This window comes from Heterodontus francisci, chromosome 6, assembly GCF_036365525.1.
Source record: "Heterodontus francisci isolate sHetFra1 chromosome 6, sHetFra1.hap1, whole genome shotgun sequence".
Lineage (NCBI taxonomy): Eukaryota > Metazoa > Chordata > Chondrichthyes > Heterodontiformes > Heterodontidae > Heterodontus > Heterodontus francisci.
In genome coordinates, this window is record NC_090376.1 from 36,882,084 (window position 1) to 36,902,986 (window position 20,903).

Consider the following 20,903-nt stretch of genomic DNA (forward strand, 5'->3'; position numbering starts at 1 on the left):
GCTCTCAGCAAGAGGTCATAATCGTAGAGAGTCTTTAGGGGGCAGATCCTTTGGACAACAGATTGCAGGACTGCTGTGATGCACTGGAAGCTGGTTTGCACACTGGTGTCCAAAGTCATGATGGCAGCATCCTGAGCTTCCACTGTAACATTCAAACTTTGGATGGATACTGCTTGTGCTGCAATGGAAGCTGAGATATCAGCCATCAGACAGTACCATGGTTGACTCCACAAGTGTGTAGATGGAGGTGGTCACCTGTTCCATGTTGGAAAGAATGCACTCCAAGCTCTGTGCCAAATTGGTGCCAGACTTCTCCATGTACCTTGACAATGAACGCAGGCTTTCCAATGCACCAAGTACTTGGGTGTGTTCACCCATCAGCCTTCTTCTAGAGCCTGACTTACCAAAATCCTCATCGGAATCCTCTACAGCAGAACTAGTGTGCAACCTCATGCTCCGGCAAACTGAAACCTGCACACTCCTTTCCCCCTGCACTGGCTGCAGTGCACTTGTGTCCAGTGTCTCACCACATGCAGATCCTGCATGCAGTGTCAGTATCTGAGCTGGTGGCTGTGACTGTAAAATCAAGTGATTGTGTGTCTTCATTTTCACTATCCTCTTACTGTTTCAATACTGCCTCAGCAGGTTGCAGCCCTTGGGTGTCTGAAATTTAAAAAAAATGTCAATGGTGGGTTGCGGTGAGGGGAGAGGTTAACAAGTACAAGCTTACACGTCAGATGACAGTTAGGGATGAGGGAGACGTGGAATGTAAGAAGGAGGGTTAGATATGAGTATATGGGTCATCTTCAATGCCTTCAGCCGAGCTGGTAGCCACAGCCTCAGCAATGGCCCTTCCAATAATGGCCAGCACTCTCACCTCCATGGGGGTTAGAACATGCAAGTGCATCTCTCCCCTCTGGTTAGTTCCTGCTGCCTCTAGTTGTGTGCCACCTTCTCCTGAAAGGGAGAGGGAAGTGTGTCAGTGAGTGTTGTGCAATCTGGGTGATGTGGTTGTCATGACTGAATAGCTACTTGTGTGTGCAAGCTGTGAAATGTGGGCAGGAGGCTTGCAACAGTGCTAAGTGTATGACGGTGAGATGAAACACTTGAATGTCAGGCACAAGTCCTGACTGATAGAGATTGTTGGATGGGGATGTGGTGAATTGAGCAGCGGCTGAGGAGAGATCTGCAGTTGGTGGGGTATGGTATTTGAAGATGCACTCACTGACCTTGAACACTCATGTGGCATTAAGTTTCTTCCAGCATTGCACCCAGGTCCTTGGGGCTATACTCCTGACATTAACCTCTGCAGGTACTATCTGTTCCCACTGCCTTCCCATAGTGTGCCTGGAGGGCCGCCTGCCCCCGAGGATATCTGTACAACTCCCCTCCTTTCCACCTCCTCCACCAAGACCTCCAGTGCAGTGTTCAAAAACCTAAGGCCTAAGGGCTCTGCTCCCATGGTCAGCTATTCTTCTCTCTCTCCCAGAAAATGCTCCAGCCACAATGCACCTCTCCCCTTTAAGGGGTGCAAGCTAATTTTAAGTACTGCAAGCCAGCATTAAGTAATGCAATTTACTAACAAAATTAAGCCCCTTACTAATGCAACCAGCCAATGAACAGTGTAGAACACTAGCTGCGCGCAGAAATTATAATAAGCAGGCAGTACAAAGTTGGCGTGATGCCTTCCTTTCACATAACGGGCACTGTGAATCATGCACTGCAATCATATGCCTTTTTCCGAGGGCTAACCAATTTAACCCTCTAGAGTATAATAGGTTTAAAGCTGACAAGTTTCATTAAGTACAGTCAGCACTGATTCACCTCCAAAGGCTTTTAAATGGTCCCTATTGGGACCAACAATGCACAAATGCCTTTGAGTAATTTATTGGACCAGATCATTAAAAATGCAAGACAATTGCACATCTAGAAAAAGCTTAAGAAAATTTTGAGTTACATTTTATAACATTATCAACCATCCTTCTTGTCATCTGGTAAAATATGCAGGAATTTATTTAAATGAAATATTAGCCATATAGTATTATAGAATGGAATCATAGAATGGTTACAACACAGGAGGCCATTCAGCCCATCGTATGCGTTCTAGCTCTCCAAAAGCAATTCAGCTAGTCCCAATCCCCTGCCTTTCCCCCATAGCTCTGACATTTTTTTCTCTTCAGATAATTATCCAATTCCTTTTTGAAAGCCATGATTGAATCTGCCTCCAGCACACTCTCAGTCAGTGCATTCCACATCCTAACCCCTCGCTGCGTAAAAAAGATTTTCCTCATGTCCCCTTTGGCTCTTTTGCCAATCGCCTTAATTCGGTGTCCTCAGATTTTCAACCCTTCTGCCAACTGGAACAGTTTCTCCCAATCTACTCTGTCCAGACATCATGATTTTGAGCATCTCTATCAACTCTCCTCTCAACCTTCTCTTCTCCAAAGAGAGCAGCCCCAGCTTCTCCAATCTATCCAAGTAACTGAAGTCTCTCTTCCCCGGAACCATTCTCATGAATCTTTTCTGCACCCAATGCCTTCACATCCTTCCTAAAGCGTGGTGCCAAGAATTGGACACAATACTCCAGTTGATGTTAAACCAATGCTTTATAAAGGTTGATCATAACTTCCTTGTTTCCGTACTCTATGCCTTATTTACAAAGCCCAGGATCCCGTAGGCCTTATTCATCGCTTTTTCAACCTGCCCTGCCACTTTCAATGATTTGTGCATATATATCCCCAAGTCCCTCTGCTCCTGCACTCATGAATTTTATCTTGTTTAATATTGCCATTCCTCATTTTTCCTACCAAAATCTATCACTTCGCAATTCTCTGCATTAAATTTAATCTGCCATGTGTCCACCCATCCCAGCAGCCTGTCTATGTCCTCTTGAAGTCTATCACTATCCTCCTCACAGTTCACAATACTTCCAAGTTTTGTGTCATCTGCAAATTTTGAAATTATGTTCTTCACAGCCAAGTCTCAGTCTTTAAGGTAGATTAAGAAATCTTTCCAAATCCACGACCTCTAGCACCAAGGAGGGCAAAAGCAGCAGACACATGGGAACACTACCATCTGGAAGTTCCTCTCTAAGCCACATACCATCCTGACTTTGAATTATATCGCCGCTCCTGCACTGTCGCAGTCCTAGAAATACTGGAACTCCCTCCGCAGCAGCACTGTGGGTGTACCCGCACCAGTTGGACTGCAAAGGTTCAAGAAGGCAACTCACCGCCACCTTCTCGAGGGCAATTAGGGATGGGCAACAAATGCCGGCCTTGCCAGCGACGCCCACATCCCAAGAAGAATAATAAAAAAGAGAAGCAATGGTCCTAATACCGATTCCAGGGGAACCCCACATCCTCCAGTACAAAAAACAACCATTCACTGCTACTCTCTGCTTCCTCACTCAGTCAATTTCATATCTATGCTGCTACTATCCCTTTCATTCCATGGGTTTCAAGTTTGCTGACAAGCCTGTTATGTGGCATTTTATCAAACACTTTTTGGAAGTCCATGTACACTACATCAACCGCATTACCCTCATCAAATCGGCTGTTACCGCATCAAAAAACTAAATCAAATTAGTTAAACACAATTTACCCTTTACAATTCAGTGTTGGTTTTCCTTAATTAATCCACATTTAACCAAGTGACTTTTAATTTTGTCCCAAATTATCATTTCTAAAAGCTTTCCCACCACGGAGGTTAAATTGGCTAGCCTGTAGTTGCTTGGTTCATCCTTACACCTTTTTTAAATAAGGGTCTAACATTTGAAATTCTCCAGTCCTTTGGCACCACCCCTGTATCTAAGGAGGATTGGAAGATTACGCCCAATGCCTCCGCAATTTTCTCCCTTACTTCCCTTAGTATCCTCGTATGCATGTGATCCGGTCCTGGTGACTTATCAACTTTAAGTACAGCCAGCCTTTCTAATACCTCCTCTTTATCAATTTTTAGCTCATCCAGTGTTTTATTACCTCCTTTCATTACTACTTTGGCAACAGCTTCTTCCTTGGTAAAAACATGTGCAAAGTAGTTATTTAGTACTTCAGCCATGCCCTCTGACCCCATGCGTAAATCCCCATTCTGATCCCTAATCAACCCTACTCCTCCTTTTACCACCCTTTTACTATTTAAATGCCTACTGAAGACTTTTGGATTACCTTTTATGTTGGCTGCAAGTCTCTTCTCCTACTCTCTCTTTGGTGCCCTTTTCTCAATTTCTCTATGATACTTCTATATTCAGCCTGGTTCTCACTTATATTATCAATCCAACATCAGTCATAGGCATTAAAATAAAAGCAAAATACTGCAGATGCCAGAAATATGAAATAAAAACAGGAAGTGCTGGAAATACTCAGCAGTCAGGCAGCATCGGTGGGGAGAGAAGCATAGTTAACACTTCAGGTCTGTGACCTTTCATCAGAACTGCCATCAGAATATTGCAATTGAGAAGGAATAAGACCGGTGATTGCAGAATCAAATGGAACTGATGCCTCAATTAAAACTATATCTGCAGTAATGTATAGTTCGGTTCTGTTATATTTAAATACACAAAAATTATGAATCATTACATCGTACTTAAGTGTCTGAGCTTTCTGTCTTCAGGAACAGCTCACCATAGAACCCCACCGGTAACAGAGAAAGTTAAAATCCCATTAATTTTCAGACAATACAAGCCCCTAATATCAGCAGACACTGATGCTCTAATTTAGGACTGATTCAACAATGCGACAGTATGGCGAAAGCGCTTTCCAAGCCTCCAGGCCCACAAAATTCAAACTACTAAAGCAGCAAATGGGAAATATAAGCCAAAATAGAACGGACCTGTCTGGGCTAAGGGAAAAAAAAGATTTGCATTTATATCGCACCTTTCATGACCACCGGACATCCCAAAGCACTTTACAGCCAATGAAATACTTCTTGAAGTGTAGTCCCCATTGTAACATAGGAAACTTGCCAGCTAATTTGCACACAGTGAGCTCCCGATTGCCCATGACATCAAGGCAGCATTTGACTGAGTGTGGCATCAAGGAGCCCTAGCAAATTGAACTCAATGGGAATCGGAGAAAAACTCTTCATTTGTTGGAGTCATACCTAGCATAAAGGAAGATAGTTGTGGTTGTTGGAAGCCAATCATCTTGGCCCCAGGGCTTTGCTGCAGGAGTTCCTCAGGGTAGTGTCCTGGGCCCAACCATCTTCAGCTGCTTCATCAATGATGCTCCCTCTATCATAAGATCAGAAGTGGGGATTTTCACTGATGATAGTATGTTGCTCAGTACCACTTGCAACTCCTCAGATACTGAAGCAGTCCGTGTCTATATGCTGCAAGACCTGGACAGATAAGTGGCAAGTAACATTCGTATCACACAAGTGCCAGGCAATGACTATCTCCAACAAGAGAGAATCCAACCAAATCGCCTTAAAATTCATTGGCATTACCATCGCTGAATCCCCCATTATCAACATTCTTGGGGTTACCATTGATCAGAAACTGAGGACCAGCCATACAAATACTGTGATGGGAATTCTGTGGTGAGTAACCCACATCCTGACTCCCCAAAGCCTGTCCACCATCTACAAGGCACAAGTCAGGGGTGTGATGGAATACTCTCCACTTGTCTGGATGAGCGTGGCTCCAACAACTCAAAGTTTGATTCCATCTAGGACAAAGCACCTCACTTGATCGGCACCCTATCCACCACCGGCGCACAGTGGCAGCAGTGTCCGCCATATACAAGATGCACTGCAGCAATTCACCAAGGCTCCTTAGACAGCACTTTCCAAACCTGCAACCGCTTCCAAAGGACAAGGGCAGCAGATGCTTGGGAACACCACCATCTGCAAGTTCCCCTCCAAGCCACACACCATTTTGACTTGCAAGTATATCGCCATTCCTTCACTGTCGCTGGATCAAAATCCTGGAACTCCCTCCCTAACAGCACTGTGGGTGCACCTGCACCAGATGGACTCCAGCAATTCAAGGAGGCAGTTCACCACCACCGTTTCAAGGGCAATTAGGGATGGGAAGCAAATGCTGGCCTTGCCAATGATGCCCACATCCCATTAAACAAAAAAAAACACTCACAGCACTGCTAAAGAGGAAAGATAAAATAGGATGCTTAACTTAAATTTTGTGTTTACATTTCTGTCATCAGTAGTGTACACTGAACTGTGACATAGAAAATAGGAGGAGTAGGCCATTCGGACCTTCGGGCCTGCTCCACCATTCAAAAAAGATCATGGCTGATCGTCTAATTCGCTACCCTGTTCCCACTTTTTCCCCATATCCCTTGATCCCTTTGGCATTAAGATCAAATGATCAATGAGATGTAAAGCATGCACTTTTCCAGAATATTTGGACTTCAAATTTCATTTACAATATTCTGCATTTGAAATGATAACAGCATGATTACTATACCGAAGGGTTATCTTTCCATGCTATGCCCTTTGGAGTATGCAGTTTAGTAGTATTAAACACTGCTACCATCAAATTACAATCAAATCAAATAATGACTTTTCACTCATATCAACCAATTTATGCTTGCTACATAGATTTGGGGCTCCAGTTTTCTCCAAAATGTGGTGTTGGATTTTGTATTGTTATGACCAGCTGAGAAGGGGTCTAGGGGTTCCCTCTCAGCTTTTGCCCGATTTAATCGTAACGGGATTTAATTTTTAAAACACCATGTTTTCAGTTTCTCCTCAGTGAATCCTTGTTCACTGCTTTCCAATTGCAAGGCAAAGAAATTAAATCAGACAAGGTTTCTTAGATTTAAAGAAAGGTGGAAGTTTATTCATCTTAAACTCTAATTCGGTTAAAGATTACTAATACGTGATGTGACCACGCTAGTATGCATACGCGATAAACACACATGCAGATAGAGACAGAAAAAGCAGAAAGAATAAAGGGGAAAAGTTTGAGGCAATAGCTGGGTTGTAATTAGTCCTTTGAGTTCAATGTGGAATCTTTGGTTGCAGTAAGTCTTGCTGTTCATTGGGGCCCAGTGCAAGCTTCAACTTGTTTCGATGTGAGTCTTTTCTTTCTTAAGATTTAAGCGACTTCAGTGGGTCCGGAGGTTTGTGAGAAAGCGAGAGAGCGCCAGCCAGGAAAGGAGCTGTCTTGTTCCAGGTTCCGTTGCAATCTGCAGTCTGTTCCCAAACTGTCCTGTGAGCACAATTCAAAACTCCAAGTTGGCTAGCAGGTTAGTCATGTGACTCACTGTTTAAACAAACTCCTGCATTTGTGGATTTCAAAGCTCTTGATGGGGGGGCTGTAGTGCTGTCTCTTACCCCGACAAAATGTGGATAACCATTGCCCAGCCCAATCTCTGTGAATGGAATCAGTGAGCAATTCTTCCATCTCTCCAAGCACTGTCTCTTAGTATGCAAATGTTTTTCCAGCCAAATGTCTGGTGATCTCTTTAAACAAGTCATTTCTTCACTCCAGCAACAGTTTAATATTAATATTCATATGACGAAATTAATATGCCTCATACTTGGCAGGTGGGGGTCTTCATGACAGCATGCACAAGGATAAATCTGCTGTGTTATGAGTCATGTACCTACGTGCATATACAAGAGAGGAAATGGAAGTTACAAATGTGACATGTGGTACTGCAAAGCCAACAGCAGAACCAGCGAATTTTCGGTGGTGATGGCAGAAAAGCTAGAACCTCAAGGGACGACGACTGCTTACAGGCGGAGGATCCTTTCGGAAGAGGACTTGTGCTTCCTTTAAAGCACACAAGGCAGCGGCAATGGGAAAACCACCTCATGTATTTTTTCCCTAATCATGTTGCTCATTTCTCACGGAAGCAAACAAATGGCAGCCTCTTACAATAAACTGAAGAGGAGGGGGGGCAGAACCGTTAGCCATGGAAAAATGAGCAGAGGACCTGCCCTTAGGCACATCACCACTGCTACTGTAAAGCATGAGGAATCAATTCTATCAGTGTTTTTCTACAGATTATTGTGGTAATGCTGATTCATTCCAAAGGCTGGAGATAGTTAATGCTCTATGAAGCACTGAGCAGGTTCCTCACTGCCTATATGCCTGACCCCACTCTATAAACCTGCCACCAAAGGCCTTAAAACACTTGCAGATCAATAGCAATTTTTTGGTAAAGTGGAAAAGATGATAGAAACCACTGTTCAATAAAATTTAAATCCATGATTTGCGTACATTAGCACGCATGAGACATCACAAAAGTAGCCCCAGCCATATATGTCTAGGACAAGCAGGTAGTCCTGAACCTTGTTCTCACTACAGAGTAATGGGCCTGACGTCAGTAACTGTATCCTATGGAACAGAAACTATATGCCCATTTACATAGAGTCAGAGTTATACAGCACAGAAACAGGCCCTCCGGCCCATCATGACCATGCCGGCCATCAAGCACCTATCTATTCTAATCCCATTTTCCAGCACTTGGCCCGTAGCCTTGTATGCTATGATGTTTCAAGTGCTCATCTAAGTACTTCTTAAATGTTGTGAGGGTTCTTGCCTTTACCACCCCTTCAGGCAGTGTGTTCCAGATTCCAACCACCCTCTGGGTGAAATTTGTTTTTCCTCAAATCCCCTCTGAACCTCCTAACCCTTACCTTAAATCTATGCCCCCTGGTTATTGACACCTCCGCTAAGGGAAAAGTCTCTTCCTATCTAACCTATCGATGCCCCTCATAATTTTGTATACCTCAATCATGTCCCCCCTCAGCCTTCTCTGCTCTAAGGAAAACAACCCTAGCCTTTTCAGTCTCTCTTCATAGCTGAAATGCTCCAGCCCAGGCAATATCCTGGTGAATCTCCTCTGCACCCTCTCCAGTGCAATCACATCCTTACTATGAGGTTCAGTACTAAAAAGGCAAAGGAATATACAATGGATGGTAGGACCCTAAGAAGTACAGAGGGTCAGAGGGACCTTGGTGTACTTGCCCATAGATCACTGAAGGCAGCAGCACAGGTAGATAAGGTGGTTAGGAAGGCATATGGGATACTTGCCTTTATTAGCCGAGGCATAGAATATAAGAGCAAGGAGGTTATGATGGAGCTGTATAAAACACTAGTTAGGCCAGAGCTGGAGTACTGTGTACCGCCAGAGCCTTCCTAACCACCTTATCTACCAGTGCTGCTGCCTTCAGTGATCTATGGACAAGTACACCAAGGTCCCTTTGACCCTCTGTACTTCCTAGGGTCCTACCATCCATTGTACATTCCCTTACCTTTTTAGTACTGAGCCTCTGTTGCACTCCCTCTACGGCAATCTGGAACTAGCTCAAATTAAGAATTGCTCCTCTGTAGGTTGCAGCACAAAGTTGTTTAAGTAGTTGATATATCTTTGGTACTCCAGAAGGAATAACACTTAACTTAATTCGGTCAGAAATCCCACTGAGGACATTCAGATCAGTCAGTTATGCAAGTAAAGGTAAACACAGAATGTATTTCTTCTTCAACAGTTTGCTGCCATTATGAGGCCCCTGGTTAAAACCCTGGGGGCTCAAGTCAACCCAAATGGCAGCAATTTGTACCAATGGTTCATTCTGTCAACAATTAACCCAAGGTGCTTCCTGTAAATTGTCTTGGGCTCAAAGTGGAAGTATGCGCCTTTCAAACAAACTACAGCCAACTGTCCATTGGGCTCCATCATTTCTTTTGAATGAAAGTGCTCAAAGTCCAAAATCGAAGATGTTCAGAAGCTCCCTTACATTACTAGAAGTTGAACGTGGAGTTATCCTCATCAAAAAGAACCACTGTATGCGTGAGTTCTTAGCGCAACACATCCCTCAGATTATCCTAAGTATATAATCTTTTTGAATCAGAGAAGGTGCCCTCAAAGAGTGGAGAATATAACCTTGGTTCACTGTTTCTCAAACCCAAGCATCTGATGAATTGCATTACGTTCTCTGGACTAATAGCATGCACACCACCCATCCTGTGGAGGGAATAACAGCCAACCTTATCAAGTGCTCAAAATTATGAAGGGTTTTAATAGGTAAATAGGAAAAAAAACTACATGCACTGGTTGGTGAAGCAGTAGCTATAGGGCATAAATTTGAGATCATCCCCACAGAAATAGTAGTGAAAACAGAATCCATAATAGTTTTAAAAAGGAAGTGGATAACATTTGAAAAAAGAAAACTTGTGAAAGGCATGAAGATAGGATTACATGAATAGCTCTGTCAAACAGCCTGCACACACACCCTCCAGTGCCGAAAATCTATAATTCTTTAACTTAATTCTGGATTGCTAATAGCTCTCTATGGGGCACGGAGACCTTGGCTTAACATGTCTTGCAGGCAAAAAAAAAATCATTGCTTTTTAGCCTTGAAGTACAATTTTCCAATACTTTAATTGTATTTTCCATAATTATGCAGATGCTTTATTGATGCCTTTTAAAGCTTTACAGAGTACTTTTAACAAAATAAGTTTTGAACTGCAAGGGGAACTCTATACTCACTCAGCCATTACTGTAAACAAGAAGTGACAATTCAAGACTGATGGTCGGTTTCACTTTTGAATTGTTTTGAGTTGGGGTTGAACTGTATAAAAAGGAAGAGAACTTCCAAGGAGAGAATTCCCCAAAAAGGAGAGAAGACCACAACCCAGCTCAGCTTTCCAACACCTCTCTAAAAGACCCTGAGAAGCCCACTGTGTCAACTCATCTCGTCTCGTGTCTTGGAAGAAAAGCCTGCTCAATTAATTGTCAACGCCGCCTGAAAAGAACTGTTCTAAAAGATCCCAGTGATTCGTTTATGTGTACTCGGAGGCCAGACTGTATGCCAGTTTTGGAACACAACATATCTCATCTGCTTTTTGTCCAAGAATGAGCAAGTATTCAGCCCACATGTTTCTTTTTCTGTAATCAGCTCTAAAAACAAAAATCCCTTTATTTTTCTGGTTAACCGGTGTATGTATGTTTGTGTGTATGAGGGGGCTAAGGTAAAAAAGGAACTTTAATATTTCAATCTGTGTGTTTATGCTTTACTTCATTAATGGTTTAGCCTTGTTTTATAATAAACTGATAATTTTGCTGTGTTTTATTCTGGGATAAAAATGATTGACTGTTTCGGAAAGTGGGAAAAAACTTAAATATATGTTGTGACCTGTGGAGAAATGGAACTGAAATAAACAGTGTACTCCGCCTGCCTGGGTCGCAACAGGGCTTATATTTAAATTGTGGAGATGGATTTGTGGAGAAGGCTGAAGATTCTTGATTGTTGACAGTTCATTGAAAGAACACTGAGATGCTGTTTAAAAACAGTCTTGCTTGAAGTCACGTCCTTTAAGCAATCAACTATAGAAACCTTGGTGGCCTGGGGAAGATGTTTACAAAGAAGTAATAGATCAAGATTTATAGGGGACAGGAGGCTTGACTCTTGGGATATTGTTTTTGGTTTTGCTTTCGACACTGTGTTGGGGTGTAAACTGTTTTGAAGACAGTTTCAGAAAACCAAGAGAGCAGCCACCATCAGCTCACCCTCTTCCATCTCTTTGAGAACTACCTGAGAATCAAGTGCAAGAAATAGAGAAACTGATGCTGCATTTTTCCTAGAAAGCCTGCCAAACTGATCCTCAACGTCACCTCAAAAGAACTGCTCTACAAAGATGCCAGTGACAGCCATCTACGTGTATTTGGGACACCAGACCAAAAAAGGGACAACTGACATCTTTCCATATCTTCCCTTTTTTCTTCAAGAATTAGCAAGTATTTAGCCAAAGTTTTTTTTTTTGTCTTTTTTTGGTAACAGACCTCTGCACAGAGAATTTTGGTATATTTTTCAGTGTGTGAGAGAGTTTGTGTGTGGGGAATTTAAAATGGGAACTTTCACATTTCAATCTGTGTGTTAATGCATTGCTTCCTTACTGGATAAGTCTTGTTTGATAATAAACTGATAATTGTGTTGTTTATTAAAGAAACCTGGCTGGTGTATTTGATTGAGATTTTTTAAAAAGTACAGAGGGCCAGCACGGACATGACAGACCAAATTGCCTCCTTCTTGCTCTAACCATTCAATGATTCTATAATTTGCCTCACCTCAAAGAATAACCATCTCACCCTAATAACCAATCTAATGAACTTCACTGTATCGCCTCCAATACAAGTATATCATTCCTTAGAAGTGGACACCAAAACTGTGCATAGTACTCCAGGTGTGGTCCCATCAAAGCCCTACACAATTATTGCAAGATTTTCTTATTCTTGTACTCTAATACACTTGCAATAAAGCACAACATGCCATTTGCCTTCCTAATTTCTTGCTGTGCCTGGATCCTTGTAGGAGATCACCCAAGTCCAACTGAACATCAACATTTAAAAGCTTCACGCCTTTAAAAAATATTCTGCTTTTCTATTTATACTATCAAAGAGAATAACCTCACATTCTACTCCATCTGCCACCTTGTTGCCCACTCACTTAACCAGTCTTTGCAGCCTCTTTGTCCTTCTCACAGCTTACATTCCCACCTAGCTTTGTGTCATCAGCAATCTTCGAAATATTACACTCGGTCTCTATGTCTAAGTCATTAACATAGATTGTAAATAGCTGCAGCTTCAGCACTGATCTTTACAGCACTCCACTAGTTACAAACGGACAACTTGAAAATGCCACATTCATCCCTACCCTCTGCTTCCTGTCCATTAACCAATCCTCCATCATCACCCCCAACTCTACGAGACCTTATTTTGTGTATTAACCTTTTGTGTGGCACTTTATTGAATGCCTTTTGGGAATCCAAGTTGTCTACATCTACCAGCTCCACTTTAACTACCCTAATAGTTGCATCTTCAAAAAACTCAATAAATTTGTCAAACAGAAATTCCCTTCCGTAAAACCATGTTGATTCTCTCTGATCGTACTATGACTTTCCAAGTGCATTGTTACAATTTCCTTAACAGATTCCAGTATTTTCCTGATGAGTGATGCCAGGCTAACCAGTCTATAGTTCTCTGTTTTCACTCTCCCTTCTTTCTTGAATAGCGGTGTTTCATTTGCTGTCTTCCAATCTGCTGGGACTGTTCTAGAATCTAGGGAATTTTGGAAAATCATAACAGTGCATCCATATCTCTGCATCTACCACTTTTAGAACCCTAGAGTGTAGGCCATCAGGCTTTGCAAATTTGTTAGCTTTTAGTTCCTTAAGTTTCTCCAATACTTTTTCTCTGCTGACATTAATTACTTAAGTTTCTCACTCATAACAGCCCCTTGGTTTCTCTCTGTTTCGGATATGTAAGTTGTGTCTCTTACTGTGAAGACAAACACAAAACACTTGTTCAAATTCTCTGCCATGTTCTCATTCCCCTTGATCATTTCTTCTGTCTCTGCCTCTAAGGGACCAAAGTTTGCTTCAGCCACTCTCTTTTATATACTTGTAAAAGCTCTTACAATTTGTTTTGACATCACTGGCTAGTTTATTCTCATTCAATTTTTTCCACTTATCAACTTTTTGTCACCCCTTTGCTGGTTTCTAAAACTCTTCCAAACCTCAGGCTTACTACTATTCCTTGCAACATTATAAGCCTCTTCTTTTAATCTAATATGATCCTTAACTTCCCTAGTAAGCCATGAATGGATCTTTCCCACTGAATCTTTCTTTGTTAATGGAATGTATTTTTGAACATTTTGTATCATTTCTTTAAATGCTTCCCACTATTTACCACTATACGTTTTAATCTACTTACTGATTCAACCTTGGCCAGCTCTCCCCTCATCCCAATGTAATTGACTTTGTTTAAGTTTAATATTTCTGTTTTGGACTCGAGTATGGCACACTTAAATTTAATATGGAATTTAATTGTATTATGATAATTCTTTCCTCAGAGGACCTTTTACCCTGAGATTAGTAATCAACCCTACCTCATTACACAATACTAGATCTAAAAGAGTTTTATCCCTAGTTAAGGACATGCAGGGTTATGGGGAGAAGGCGGGGGAATGGCACTAAATGAAATGCTCATTTGGAGAGCTGGTGCAGGCAAGATGGGTCGAATGGCTTCCTTCTGTGCTGTAACAATTCTGTAATTCTGCGATTCTGGTTCCTCAATGCATTGCTGAAGGAAGCTGTCGTTAAAGCATTATACACACTCATTTTTCAGACTACCTTTGCCAAATTGATTAGTCCGGCCGATATGAAGATTAAAATCCTCCACGATTATCACATTGCCTTTGTTACAAGTTCCAATTATTTCCTACTTGATGCTCTGTCCAACGGTATAACTACTGTTAGGGAGCCTATAAACTACTCCCACCAATACTTACTGATCTTTGTTATTCCTCAAGTACACCCATATTGATTTTACTTCCTGATCTTCTGAGCCAAGATCTTCCTTACTCCTGTCCTCAAGTCATTCTTTACGATCAGGGCTACTCCTCCTCCTTGTCCATTTTGTCTCTCTTTTCAAAATGTTGTGTACCCTGGAATATTTATTTTCTAACCTTGGTTACCTTTTAACCATGTATCTATATTGGCAATCCATTTACCTCTATTTGTGCCGTTAGTTCATCCAACTTATTACAAATGCTTCGTGCATTCAGGTAAAGAGTCTTTAATTTTTTTTCAACTCCTTGAACCACGCATTTAATTCTCTAATTTGCTTGAGATTCTGCTCAGTAATTTCGAACCCATTTCCTCAAACTCCCTCCACAGAACTTAATTCTTAGTTCGACCTATGTCATTGGTTCCTACAGGGACCATGACAACTGGATCCTCCACCTCCCACTCTACATTCTTCTCCAGACAAGAGCAGATGCCCCAAACTCTGGCATTAGGAGGCTGCATGAAGCCGGAGAAAACTGGCGCAACAGCCCAATTTCTGCCCAAGTTTCCGAATTCATTCAGAAACTCAAATAGCAAAAGGTGTGGTCAATACAGAATGCACTTCTTGTGCACCTTCCAGCAGAAAGATAAAGAGGTGAATAAAGATGTAATTGCCCACTCAAAGGTTTACAAAAGGTGCGGACTGCAGTGGCCATGGGTACAAAACATTGGTTTGGCCACAGTTAGAGCATTATGACCAGTGTGAGTGCTCCATTACAGAAAGGGCAATAAGGTCATAAATAACATACAGCATACATTCAGCAAGATAATGCCAAGGATCGGAATCTATAATTATTAAGAGAGACTTGAAATACTAGGAGCATTTCCAACAAAGAGAAGGCTGAGAGGACAGAGGTTAAGAAAATGTCTTTACATAGAGACATACATTGAAGCATGGAATGTTTGCCACTGAAAGTAGTTGAGGGAGAGTTTATCGTATAAATATTTGAAGCAGGAGAATAATGCATGGATCTAGGACATTAGGATTAGTTTTGTATTACTCTGGTAAAGAGCAGCATAAACATAAAGGGCCATATGGCCTCTTTCAGTGCTATATTGGTCAATGTTCCCACTCGGAGGATGCTTCCTTGGCTCAGAAAGAGTGAGAGGAGTTCCAAAGATGACACAGAAAATCAATACAAAATGAGACAAAAAGGACTGAACAACTGATGCAACCTATAACTAGTGTTATATTCTCCATAGAGCCTAGCTGTCAGGTACAAAATATCTAATGGTAGCTTAAGTTACTTAAGGCCTGATTCCACTCCTGCCTTAGCTCATCTGCTCATCATGATTTGTTACCTCTAGACATAATTATTCCAACGTACTAGTGGCCGATCTTCCACGTTCGACCCTCCATAAACCTGCATCATTCAAAACTCTGCTACCCATGTCCGAACTCACACTGTCCCTTATTTTGAAACGCCAATTTATTTTTCAAAAACCTCCATGGCCTTGGCCCCTCCCCATCTCTGTAATCTCAAGCCCCACAATCCTCTGAGATATCTGCACTGCTCCAATTCAGGCATCTTGAGCATCCTCAATTTTAATTGTTCCACCATTGGTTATCATGTCTTCAGCGGTCAAGGGCCTAAGCTCTGGAATTTCCTCCCTAAACCTCTCCGTCTATCTCTCTGTCCTCCTTTAAGATGCTCCTTAAAACCTACCTCTTTGATCAAGCTTTTGATCATCTGCCCTAATATCTCCTGATGTGGCTCAGTGTCAAATTTTGTTTTACAACTCTCCTGTGAAGAGCCTGAGGTCATCTTATGTTAAAGGTGCAATATAAAGGCTGTTGCTGTGAAGTAAAACATTTTTGTACATTTCCTGTCACTTCCTGAAAATACTGAGATCAAGAAATAATCAATAGCCCTAAAGGACACTAATTATTTGATTCATCTATATTGAAACAATGTAATGTTTGAAGGAGGCATGAAGGTATCATTTACGTTTAGACATTTTCCAGAATATGCTGTCCGAGCACTAAGGTTTTATATACGCATATTTTTTTCTAAAACTTACCAGACTGTGGTCTCCAGTTGACTGTCATTTTGCTGATGGCAGTCCAACTGTGCAAAAAGTGGGAAAAGAACCTGAATACCACCAACAGAATGGATTGCACTGTGAATCGAGTGTGTCACAATAGCTTTTACGTCCTAAAGCAAAGCAGAACACAACAAAAAAAATTGTCCTGAAACAATGCATTCAACATCTTATTTCTGAGATGATCAGATGTTAAAAGATTACAGTTTACTTGGGCAATACAGTAACACAGTCACACAAATATTATCACCACACAGTGATAGCACACAAATTTAATTAGTCATGCCAGTCAACAGCTGTGAGGAAATAGTGTGCAGATTTTGCTCTTGTATGCAGCTGAGGAATGCTCAGATCACAGGCACACAGGTAAAGGGGGCAGAGACACAGATTACTGGGTCGCCACTGGGAAACATCAGGCCAATTTAAATGAAAATGCTAAACCTAGAAATCCAGGCTACTTCAGACCACATCAGTTTGCTTTGACTACAATTGCCTTGAATTATGTCAATATGTGATGGTAGAGGAGAGGAATATCAGGGCTCCAGCTATACCTCTCACTCTCTGAACAGCATAAAGGAAAGATTAAAACTGGGTCACTCTCGAGCATTTTGCAGGTGTTTGGCTCACAAGCAATACCGGGCTATAATTAACACATACCCTTTGAGATCAAGGGATCTGGGACCGTAATTAAAAGATGAATGGGAGAATGTTAGAGGGTCACACATCCTAAAAACAAAAGTTGTGCCTTCAATGTGTCTTATTATAATTGGCTACCACAAAGATATAACCGAGAAATCTTTGCATTGCTCAACAAAGTGACTGAAAAAGGGGCATCAGTTGTTTTAGACAACAGGGTATTCCCCAATGTATCTGCATTTATATATTTTCTGAGAAGAAAGCCTGCAACATTCCAAAATGTATTTCATACAGTTACATAGTTATGGTAAGAAAAGTAATCTTTGCGTCACATAATTTTGAAAATGGCATGAACACAAACATGTTTTCAAGCTATTAACTGCAGTTTACTTTTAAATAACTTGGAAATCAGAGGTCATGCAAATCATACCAGTCAAAGATTTTAATGCTAACCTGCAGCATTAGTGCATGTGGAGAATGTACAAAAATTGAGGGGTTTTCTTTTGGCGATGACTCTAGGCAAAGCTGTGCATCAGTAGCTTTGGCATTATATGTGAAGGCAATACTACTAGCCAGCTTCCCATCATACAATACTTGCTTATGATGTTCCGCAAGGTGGATGTCACTCTCCGATTTGAACTTAAAGGTACTCTGAAAAACATTGTATTCATTTATGTTTTCCAAAACATTTGAAGTATTTTACAATATTAACAAAACAGAACAGCAACTGTTCACACAGCTGCATAAAAAAATTCATTTATCTATTTTTCGCTTGACTTTAGAACCAAACTCAAAATGCACAAATATGTGTTAAATACAATGTTTCTTCCACAAACTCAAACAAGTCAGTTACAAGTAGATCAATGCATTCAAAAATTATGTATGCAGTATTTTTGTATGAATGTATGTCTTTAAGATCTACATTATTTCCTGTAAAAATGTAAAATGAATGTACCTTTTAATAATGACGTTTTCGTCTAGTATAGTGTTTTAGTATTTTTGTGGAACAACAATGAAATGACTATCCTGCCCAGAGTGTTCAGTGGTTATTACAGCGAGCGCGAGCATGATATAAGTTGGAAAATGGTTGGGATGAACATCCAGTGAAGTGCGCATACAACGCAATGGTTCAGAACCAGGTTGAGCATGCCAAAACTCAACAAAAAACAAGCCAGCAAACAAATGACAATTTCATTCTACTAGTATGGGTTAACTTGAATTTATATTCAAAAAGTGAAACTCCTTTACCAACTCATTCTTTGACCAGGTTTTCTTTTTAACAATTTCCCTACGAATACAAATCCTACCACTCTGTTGCATCTAAACATGCTGCGTCATCACCATACACCATCATCTGAAATGCTTAGTTGGAATTACAACCTTGCTGTCACAATTACTTTTCCAAAAAAGCAAAACATTTACTATTACTAGCTGACCTCACAATATTCTCATGGGTAAAGTAATAACACGTGTCTCTTGCTTTCTTTCCCATTTAATAATTGTTCAGTTTCTCTTCCTCTGTTTCTCATATGCAATTTTTCATCAGCTCTGTAACTCTCTCAAACTCTTCCTCATTCTCTTTCTGCATTGTTCTTTCCTTTGGTCTCCTGTCAAACATGTTCCTTGACTATTTATCTTGATTTGTCTTTTACCTTTTTTTTTAAAAAAAGGCAGGGGCCCCACAGCAAGATTGGGAACAGCGCTGAGATGCACTTCGATCCCAGGCCAGATGTTCTTCCCGTCACTGGTGCGATAGATCTGGAGCCTTGGCCCTGACAGGTACTGGCATGTCTGGAAGCCACTGCGACAGGCGCAAGAGAGAATAAAAAAACTGTGGGCCAAAGATTTGGGGCAAGCCAGGAACGAGTAGGGGTGACGCCCAAAAGCAAGTAAAGGGGGAGGGAGAAGAAAGGCATTCTTAGCTCTTTGGAAAGGAGCGCAAAGCCTGGAGCTGAGGATGGGATGCAAGTCAGGACTGGGCTGGGCTGAGAGGGAACTGAATAGGAGAAATCAGGGCCTATGGCCGCAGCTGGAAGGAAGCAGGTGAACCAGGGCTGAAAAGGAGTAGGTTTGGGTGCCTCAGGGCTGCAGAGCAGAAAGTTGGTAGAGAAGAATGATGTTATTTTGATGAATAATCATTTTAAGTAAGTCTTCCTTGGAAAAACATAAAGTCAATCACTGCAATGAATTACAAACCATGCTGAGAACACTGATGCACTCCAGAATCTTGTACCAATTACATTTTTTGCTACTGCTTGTGTTATCCTAACAGAGCTGAGAAAAAGGGAGAGGAAAAGCATGGTTTGGTCATCAATGACAATTATTTTAAATATAAAAAGTATTTTTTAGTCAAGTTCATATCATTACATTGATTAAAAATATTCTTCAGTTATTTTTCACAGAGATACTAACTAGAAGCATAGACAGTAAGGATGCTGCAACTGAGGCTAAGGCCTGTACTGAACTGCAGGATCATTCTAACTGAATTGAAGCCGATCAAAAGAACAGAGAGAACCTACAACATGCAAAAGGCGGAGTCAAACTAATAGACCTCTTATTACATGGTACACTGCGAAAATGTGGGAAAAATTAGGAATAATGTACAAAAATTGAATTACATAAATATTTCATATTTCTTCTTCAGTTTTTTGTTGTCCACTTGCTTATCTCTGTCTCATTTTTGATGCTATTCTTTTCGTTCGTCATTCTTCTATTGAGATCATCTTCTTTTGGTCTGTGATTTGGTTGTTTCTTATTTAACTCAAGTTTTTGATACTTCCATTTAGATTGCCTTCCTTCATCATCCTTAGCTTGAGGTTCTGGCCCACTATAAGAATCACTTTAAGCTTAGAAGAAAATGTAGCCATGACTGGGTATGGGAATGGGGGAGGGAACATAGTAGGAGTTAGCAATCAGCAGGGGAAGGATGCAGCTGGATTAAGCACTTAAAATGCAATCTAAAGTGAGATTAGCAGTGGAAATAGAGACTTTAAAACAGAGGTAGTAGTAGAAATAGGAGCAGGGCCGAAACAGAGCTAGGGAGGACAAGCTGTGATATGACTGGGTACTGATACTGCACATTCAGAGAGGCCAAAATACATAGGGGGCGACAGCCAGGCAGAAGCAATAAAACTTCAGAAAAGGACCAGAACTCAAGAGCCCCAGAACAGAAAGGTATCCAAGGCACAATTTATACATCAGATTACCATCAGGTCATGAGCAATTAATGAAAGATTTGAACTTATATAAAGCTTTATAACATCTCTGAAAATCATCTCAAAGCACTTTCACAAATTACTTTTGAATGTAGTAATTTACGCACAAAACTAACATACATACAGCAAAATCCCATCAATAGCAATGAGATGAATGTTCATTTAAACTGTTCTTGATGGTGCTGGTTGAGGAACAAATGTTGGTCAGGACAGGAGGCAACTCTCTGCTCCTCTTCAAATAATGTAATCGTATCTATACATCAAGCTCAACGGGACCTTGATTTAACACTTCATTTAATGAGCAAGATATTTCTATGAATTAATTAGGTCTTTGTGTTTTTATATCATATTTTTAGTTATATATCCTCAACTGACTAAGTGACCATGTTATTCCTTCAAAGAAATGAGAAAAACTGTTATAGCTGTGTGACTGCTTTGTTTTGTAGTATCATTTTCATCTCTCAGGTCTGAAAAGAATGCAACACTTTGATTTGGTATGAGATGTTGGTCCCTAATTATTATCTTTACCTATCTGTATTTGAGTGAATTAGCATGGTTTAACTTAACAGCAAGTGGTTATTTCTGTGAATCAGAAAGCATGGCGAATTATTTTTAATGCTACTGGTACATTTAAGGCTGAATTTTGTGCCATTGGCAGGGCTCCTGGCACCAGGCCAAAAAGGCAGGGGAGC

At 41.0% G+C, this 20,903-nt stretch overlaps 1 protein-coding gene across 6 annotated transcripts in view; it reads right to left on the reverse strand.

Moving 5' to 3' along the window:
• The window catches only part of nbeaa (neurobeachin a), a 988,762-nt gene that overhangs the window by 805,659 nt on the left and 162,200 nt on the right, over positions 1-20,903 (reverse strand). For all 6 annotated transcript variants that reach the window (XM_068033481.1, XM_068033479.1, XM_068033480.1 and 3 more), the window contains exons 9-10: positions 17,450-17,647; positions 16,340-16,473 (exon numbers count right to left, since the gene is read on the reverse strand). In XM_068033481.1, coding sequence (XP_067889582.1) covers positions 16,340-16,473; positions 17,450-17,647 — 332 coding nt within the window. The remainder of the gene's footprint in view (positions 1-16,339; positions 16,474-17,449; positions 17,648-20,903) is intronic.